The sequence below is a fragment of the Mus pahari genome, unplaced genomic scaffold, assembly GCF_900095145.1.
Source record: "Mus pahari unplaced genomic scaffold, PAHARI_EIJ_v1.1 scaffold_4578_1, whole genome shotgun sequence".
Lineage (NCBI taxonomy): Eukaryota > Metazoa > Chordata > Mammalia > Rodentia > Muridae > Mus > Mus pahari.
Window position 1 is genome coordinate 55277 of NW_018391695.1, and position 8736 is coordinate 64012.

The window sequence follows — 8736 nt, forward strand, 5'->3', positions numbered from 1 at the left end:
TCTCTCTCTCTCTCTCTCTCTCTCCCCTCTCCTCTCCTCTCCTCTCTCCCTCCCTCTTTCTCTCTGTGTGTCTGTGTGTCTGTGCATCTGTGTGTCTGTCTGCCTGCCTGTCTGTCTGGAGTTAAGGAAATAGAAACTACTCATTACTCATGATATTGTAGACACCATGATAACATATTTCTTCTCATAAATTCAAGATTGAAATTTTGATTTTTTTCCAGGACAAGCCAATTATTAAGACTGGCAACTGAAAGCACATTTGACTTATTCAACATTCTTGCCCTTAATCACATGGAAATCTATCTCCATGCCATTCGAAATTCTTCAAATATCTTGTTATTTAGCATATATGGAATGTTTTTGGATTATTTCTTCAATAGAAACGAGTATAAGAGCATTATCTGAATTCATTCCTCCAGATACAGAATTGTCTGTGCAACATATTGAAAACTTCCTGTTCAGACTCCTAAAAGTCAATTTCCTCCTTGGCTAGTCCGTTTGTCATCTACATCCTACCTTGATGAAACTGTGCTCTCCACACACTAACTTTGGTTGCTTGTCAATTGTTTTCAGGTGAAAGCAGAAGAGTTGGAGTTTATCTCCTTCCTTACAGCTGATGTTGTGCCAGTTTCCATTCCCCACCACTTCTATACTTCCGGAACCATCTTTTATTTCGTAGATTGTGTTCTTTTGGTTCACTGTTTTCTGCAAAAGTAAGATTAACATTCATTTTCTGAAAGTTATCTCATCCACAGCCATTATTATACATTCAAAAAGATTATGTACTTGAAAAAAAATCATAAGAAAATATGAAACCTGTGAAAAACATAGGCAAACAGGTATCTTCAGTGATGTATTCCTAAGGAATTTTTATTACTTTTGTGAACATCTTATATGCTCTGGTCCCAAGGGTTGAACATTATTAATGAGGACATAGCTGGTCCACAGTCAAGTCAGCCAACACACAGTTTATTCAAAGTTTCAACTTCTTTTAAAGGTAAAGCAGAAAAGATTTCCTCACAGTTTCCCACCAGGTGCTGTTTTCCTAGCAATAGCTTATCTTGGTTCAAAGTGACCCAAATGTGCTTGCAGCCTGAGACATCTGCCTGCAGTCCACCTCTGAGATGTGATGTTTACTTAAACTATAAACAAAGTTACTTTCTCATGAGAGAAGGAAAAACATGGCCATTTCCTCAGGACTGCAGTTACTTGGAAGAACAGCAGGATTCCCTCCTTGAGAAAGTGTGCCTCCTCCCTTTCAGTCTGCTGAGAGTGACAAAGATCCCAGGTTTCCTCACAGCTAGCAAGCTGGGAGCAGTCTCCTCATGCCAGTTCTCTACAACTCTAATGAGTTGCTTTCTTGATCTGGAGATTTCTTCCTGGAAGTGCTAGGACAATAAATGTTATTCCTGTTTTTCACTGCTTCTTATTCCTCGACAGCCTGGATTCCCAGTAAATTACCTGAGATCACTGGAATCAGACCTCAGGCATCTTCCTATCTTCTGCTTGCAAAGGGATGAGTGGACATTTGTTCCTTATGTTCATTTATTCAATAGTTTACAGGGAATCTCCAGAACAGGTTAAGATTCCCATAACTCACTCACTTAGAACATCTTCCTATCTTTCTACAGTATCATGTAGAACATGTAGAAAGTAAGCCAATGTTCGTATTTATACTGTATTGAATATTACTCACGCTATTGCTAATAAACTTTTCAACTCTGCTTACGTGCATAGTCTGTAAAGGGTATACAGTAAAGCAATGGATTTTTTTAAAAGGAGCTTTTAGGAAAGTCAGAATAAAGAGCCTTAAATCTGCCAAGTAAGACATTCGTTGAGTTCACCAACATTATCATTTTTTTCTAAATTCTAATATCCTGAATTTTGACATTGATACATCAAAGAGATACCGGTATATATCTAGTAAGTCTAGAAATCTAGTGAATCTAGAAAAGTAGGTTGATTTGCCTCCAAAATGTCATTTCATATAGTAGTTCTCAGTTGCTATGCTAATCAGAAATAACTAGTTAATTGAACAACATATAATAATCTACACTAAATGCTTAAATCTACTATATGTAGAGACAGTGAATTCATTTTATTGAATGGTTTTGACTTGAAGAGTTTGCCATCTAATTTATATATAACTCCAAAATTGTCACAGTCAATAGTTGCACCTTTTTAGGTAAATTTTTAAAATCGTCTCCAATTTATACTGTATTGAGCATTACTCAAGCTATTACTCATAAATTCCTCAATATGTTCATATGCTTATTGTGTGAAGAGTATGCCATAAAACAATGGATTTTTTCTTTTTTAATCTATCTATCTATCTATCTATCTATCTATCTATCTATCTATCTATCTACCTACCTATCTATCTATTTTTACACTCCAGATTTTTATCTCCCCCACCCCATCTACCCTCTGATTTTTTAAAAGAAGCTTTTGTTAAAAGACTACTAAAGAGCCATAAAGCTGCCAAGAGAAAGAAATGAGTAAGTGTTGTGTATTTGCATAGAGCTCCAAATGGAAACTGTAAGCATGGCACCACTCTGTGCCCTGTCACATTCCTGCTCACTGTGGCTGAGGGTAGGTATTTGTAAGTAGTAAAATGAAGTATCTTGTAAATCATTTCCAGAGAGCTCTCTCAGATCTATCTTAGGGAGTTGAGTGTTAAAAGATCACCCAATCTTATTCCCTAATCTATTTGATGATTTCTCTTTTTATCCCTAGCCAAGGTAGAGTCTTGTGTTGCAATACTGTCATTAAGCACTAAATGAAAAATTATTATGTAAATTGTTTGTTTCCAGGTGTTGCTGGAGGTTAAAAAAAACAAGTTTTTCACACCTTACCTTGTGTAACATAAACAATCCATAGAACACTGCTCCAGCAGTACCCTTTTGAATATCACAGATCTTAGGACTGACATTTGCACTTCTGATAATACTGTTGGGCACTTCAATCATTTGGTCAGGAGCAGCCTCTAACACAGAGGAAGCCTCACTGATCTCTAGGATGCCTTTGCTCTCCAAGTAATTGGATATGGTGATAAAATTCTTTTTTGTGAACTTCTCTTTCAAGCCGATGTTAAAAACTTTCACATGGAAATACTGGCTCACTGTAGCCACTGTGGCATGAAACATGTTCTTTACTCCATGTTGTGGTGATCCATATTCAAATGGGTCTGTTGCAGTGAGCACCCTCACTGTCAGGGGTTCTGATTGGAGAACAGCACCTCTGGGAATGTTCTGGTTCTGGGGTTTTGATTTTTGGTTCTGTGTTGAACAAATACACGGATTTAAATATATAAGTTTAGCATCAAATACAAATTAACCTTTACATGAGACAAATCTCAATCTCAACATTGTTCCTAACAATTTCTATGAAATTGTAAAACTAAAAATAAGTTAAACAGGAATTCTTTAGTTGAGCAAAAGGCCAATGAATTAAAGCAAGGGGCTCCATCCACTGACATTTAAACACTCTCAATGAAAAGAAGAGTTACTTTCTAACATGAAGAAAAGTGTTGAATATAAACACAGAACATGCTTTGAGAACTATTTTATGGAGTACTTAAATAGAATTATAATTAATTCAAATAAAATCTTTACACTATGGCCAAAGCAGATAAAATGGAAAATTAAATGTTGTTGAAAATAGAGAATAATTATCATATACCCTAAAAGTGTCAAAGTTCTTTAGCTACCATTGAATTCACTGTGGGTAATTTTGAGGATACAAATCACAGTATATCTCCACAAGATATATCAATCTTCTATTATTAAATGATCAAAAATATTAGCTGTCTCACCGCTACTTCTTTTTTTTTTATTTTTCACCTTTTTTATTATTATTTTCTTTATTTACACACCGCTACTTCCTTTAAATAGGCTCAAGTAGAGTTATTTGGTTAGAGTCATGTCCTTAAACATGGATAGAGAGTTTTCCTCAACAGCAATGATTTGTGGAACCTGAGAGATATTGGTAGGATATGATCTCTTTTCTGTATCGTGATCTGAGCTCGCTGGATTTCAATGCAGTATTTTAATGGAGAGAAGATTGTCTAACTATGAGACAATATGCAAAGTAACAAAAAGCTATGAACTTCATAGATTTTTTTGTATATGGAGATAGTGTTGCTGTCTCCACAGACTCAATTGGATCTAATTTTTTGATTAGTGCAACCAATTAGTATAACATAAAAAACCCAAACAAAACAAAACAAAGCAAAACAAAAAAACAAAAAGTAATACAATTAATGGTGGTGATTATATAAGTAAATAAATAGCAACAACTAGATTTAAATTAAAAGAAATTTATTGGATATGTATAAAATAAATTAGTGTGCTGTCATGAAAACTACGAAATGAGCCTTAAATGCCCACATTTAAAGGATATTCATTGAAGAAGAAAAAGAGTTTGTGGTAGTAGTCTATAATGAATGATTTAATAAAGAAACACAAGTACTGATGTCATCCTTGAATATAATATTCCTTTTAATTTAGGGACTTGGAAAGACAGTCCTGATATGTAAAATTGGAAAAACAAGTAATAGACTAGTAACTATTGAAACATGTTACACTAGAAACTTTTCCTAAACAATTATAAAAAATCGAAAAAAATGCAGAGAAAAACAGTTATAAAATCAGAATGGTAAGTTCTGCAGTGAGTATAAATTGCTTCTTTTTTTGCTTGACTGATTGATTATATTTCCTCAAGTTTGTTAAAAAAAATGAGGGACGGAAGAAGGCAGGATGGAGAGAGGAAAGTGACCTTAGAGAGAACAGATGGTGACACTGTTGTGGTGTTTCTTCTGTGACAAATCATTTATTTCCTCCTATGCATACTCAGGAAAATGAAGAGGCGCCAATCATCCCCTTTCCCATATGTTATTAAGCTAACATTGAATCTGATGAAATATTTGACAAGTCTAAATTGAAGGTAGCTTGACCTGGAAAAAATAATCAGGAGAGAATAAATTGCAGCTCATCCCTTTCACTCATGGTTCCTGGTGAATGGCCCCTTTTCCTGGACTCCCACACATGCTTTGACTTCCCTCACTATGCTAATTTTCCTCTCCAAGTATTGGCTTTTCCCCTATTATCTTTATTTAATCCTTTTTTTTTATACAACATATACTGATCATGGTTCCATTCCCTCAACTTCCCCAGATTCTCCCCTACACCCATTCACCTTCCTGTACTTTCTCCCACTCTCAAAAAATAAAATAAAAAGAGAAAAAAACAAAAACAAAGCCAAAGAAAACAGAAAAGAAGAATCACAAGCAAAACAAAATAAATAGCCCCACAAATAACATGTGGAGTTCATTTTGTGTTGGCCAACTACCCCTGGCTATGGGAACTGTTCTACCCTGTGGTTGATATCATCTGATGGAGAAAACACATTTTTCTATTTTGTAGTATATATCAACTGAATATAGCTTTATTGTTAGGCATGGGATTCTGCTTCCTCTTCTGCTTTTTCTCCACTTCCTCTTCTCAATTGTGGGACCCCCATCTGGCTTGAATATTTGCTCTTTTAATGTGTGCCACTACAGTCTCTCAGTTCATATTTGCATTAATCCTGTTTATGTGGAAAAATATGTTTCCTTGGAGTCATCCTTCCCTTTCACCTAGATCCCCAAGTCTTGAGGAGACAGATTTAATGAAGATATCCCATTGAGGAATGAGTGCTCTAAAATCTCTCACTGTGTGTACATAGGCTAGTTGTGGGTCTCTGTGTCAATTCCCACCTATGGCAAGAAGCATCTTTGATGAGAGCTGAATGAGGCACGGCTCTATAGGTATGGCAACATATTAGGATTCATGTTATTGCCATGTTCCTTTAGTAGAATAATAGTAGTAGGTTTTCTCCTAGGCACATGACCTATTTAGTCTCAGATTCTTGACCCCCTTTGAAGTGTCTGGTATGGGTTCCATTTCTTGGAGTGGGCCTTAATCCCAATCAAAAAAGGGTTAGATACTCCCATTTCAGTTGTATTATTTCTTTGTTTTCTGACCTCTAAGCCTCACAAGGTATTTATCAGAGCTTTAACTGGACAAGACAGCCTCCATCTATCCTCCTTAACTGTGCTGATCCTTTCATATTTCTGACACTCGAGAAATCTTAGGTTTGTAAGTATCTATAGGAAAAATAGGGAAATCACAATCTTAAAAATAAACAGCAAAGCTGAAAAACAAATATTAATTCTGGGTCATAACTGGTAATAGTACAAGAGTATATTATCCAGTTAAGCACTATCCATTTCCATCCCAGAGTGGATAGGAATTCTGGAGGGATATATTAAAGATAGAGCAAAATACCAACACTTGAATTCAGAGGATAGATGGGTTTAGACACTTACAGAACTTTAAGATGGAATGGCTACACAATGTGTCAACTGTTCTGAAGAAGTGAGTACCCTGATATGCATTTAAAAAAGTCAGCAGGTTTGGTGTATAAAAGAAAGATATGTGAGAGTACAGAGAGGAGAAATGGAGTCCATTGCTTCTGACTCTTTGCTTGCTTCATCCTACCTGGGATCAAAACAAGCAGACAAACTCCTCATTGACAGAGGTAACAAGTTCATTAAGCATTTCATCTAAAGGAAAGGTTATGAGTCAGCAAATTCTATATTTGTATTACATATTTTTGTGTCTGTTTCTGTCCTTGCATGATGATCTATATCATATTCAGTATCTGTGTATGTTTGATTAATTAAATCTCAGGGAGAAGTGGGGGACATGGTCAGAATTTCAAGACCTGTTCCTGATATTTGGATTGAAGAAATGAAAGGGGAACAGAAAGCTTGTACCTTAGCCGAAGGAATGGTAGATGAAGCCGACGATGAGATGTGGATTATTGGTGACTGGCACCTGGCTGTGGTTTCTTCACAACAGGGAGGCTGATCTGGTTCCTTAGACACCTTGTTTTTCTTCACTCCAGTCTTTTCTTTCATCATACCTTTTCTTTTCTGAAAGTATATCCACTGCCATATTAATGAGTCTAATCAATTGAGCATAGTGTGTCTTCATTATTAGGTAGTGGATTTATTATGACTGAATATGTTGAGAACATGAAGGAGTAGCACCCACCCTCTGGCCAGGTCTAAAATATGATCATTAATAGTCATAAAATGGTGTGTATAAGTGGTTTTGTCAAATAAATGGAGAAGAAAAGTTATATGAACAATTTTTTTTCTATTTTTACTTCTATGGTAGGACACATTTTAATTTTAACTAGAAAACTGGGTGTATGTAAATATACAACCATGTCTCAACCTGCTTTTCAAGTTCAGGAGATCTCTAGTAGGAGTGAACACATATTAATGCCACATGATCAGTTATCCTGTGCTTTAATAAAAGCCTGAAGAGAAACTGGTACAGCAGTGAGTTCATGATAGCCTGAGCAGGGGGAAGAGGAGTCACCTCTGCCTGTCTGGACTGCCAGCCCACCACTGTTCCACAGGCTCACCTTGGCTGTAGAAGTCCGTGCCTGAGCTGTGGAAGTCTCCCCTCTTTCAGATGCTAACATGTGGCTTGTAGTTGATGTAGGTGTTGCTGGACCTGCTTCTTGCTTATTTATTTCCAGTGATGTTTCTCCTATTACTAGAATGGGGAGATTTTTCTTATCACAACAAATGCATGAACAAGAAAGCCACAGAAAGCAAAATAGATGGTCTTTCTTCCCTTTCCTCTCTGCTGCTTTTATATTGGTGCTTATTCCATAGCTTACTCTAGCGACACAGCACAAAAGGCACAAGCTTTGATACCATCTTCCACTAGTCAATGTTTTCCTTACCTGTCCCATAGAAAATTAGAAAACCCTTTGTGCTTGTGATTCCCATGTACCTCAGCCAAGCTTTCCTCATTTCCATTCTCCTACATTCTCTCAAAAATCCAAAATTTTATTACATTGATTTGTTGGTCATACTCTGTGCATAATACATTCAAATAGTAGATACAAGTAAAAGGAAATCTGACATAAATTTGTGAAATAAGATTTTAACTTTCTAAAATCTTTTTATCCAATGCAATAATTTTATGAAAGGCGATGCTGCCTCACACCTTCTTAAGGATATATTTAATCAAAGTATATCCTTATCTTTGTTAATACAGAGGATAGATTAGTATTCTTAAAATAGGTGACACACTTTGTTAATGTATATAATTAAATATAAATCATAACTTTGTACTTCAGATTTATTACTTTTGAACTTCCAAGTTACATCTGGAACCCCAATCTTCGATTACCTTCTATTTTTGTCTTTAATACACACATCAAATATACTCCTTAAATTGCAAGCATCCTCTGGAAGAGGAACATTCTCAGTAGCCAATCCAAAGGACCAATTTGGCCATGGTCTTTGAGGCATAAAATGGAGATATGACAGCTATGTGTCGACTTCAAGGTTAAGAAGGGAGTGGAGATAAGACACGGGCAGGGACAGAGTGTTTGTTCCGTGTTACCTTCTGATCTCTCTTTTTTAAGAATTTCAGCACGTTTTTTAAGAACTGGTAAGTCTTCACAAAACTTGATCAGTTTGCCCAATCCAGCATCAGCTGGGAATTTCTCTTCCATGATGTCAGCAATCTGAGCCGTGGTATATTTCTCTTGGTTGTCTCTTCCCAGACTTAAATCACTGGCCAGCACTGACTTAAATAAGCTAAAATTATGCTTACTGATACATTCAGGACCTTTCAGAAGAACAATTCTCTTATATTCATTCACCAT

The 8736-nt window shown here is 36.1% G+C and overlaps 1 protein-coding gene across 1 annotated transcript in view; it reads right to left on the minus strand.

The window, feature by feature from the left end:
- The window catches only part of LOC110314651 (interferon-activable protein 204-like), a 13229-nt gene extending 4493 nt beyond the window's left edge, over positions 1 to 8736 (minus strand). The window contains exons 1-5 of the mRNA XM_021188906.1: positions 8472 to 8736; positions 7390 to 7610; positions 6818 to 6976; positions 2856 to 3278; positions 517 to 705 (exon numbers count right to left, since the gene is read on the minus strand). Coding sequence (XP_021044565.1) covers positions 517 to 705; positions 2856 to 3278; positions 6818 to 6976; positions 7390 to 7610; positions 8472 to 8736 — 1257 coding nt within the window. The remainder of the gene's footprint in view (positions 1 to 516; positions 706 to 2855; positions 3279 to 6817; positions 6977 to 7389; positions 7611 to 8471) is intronic.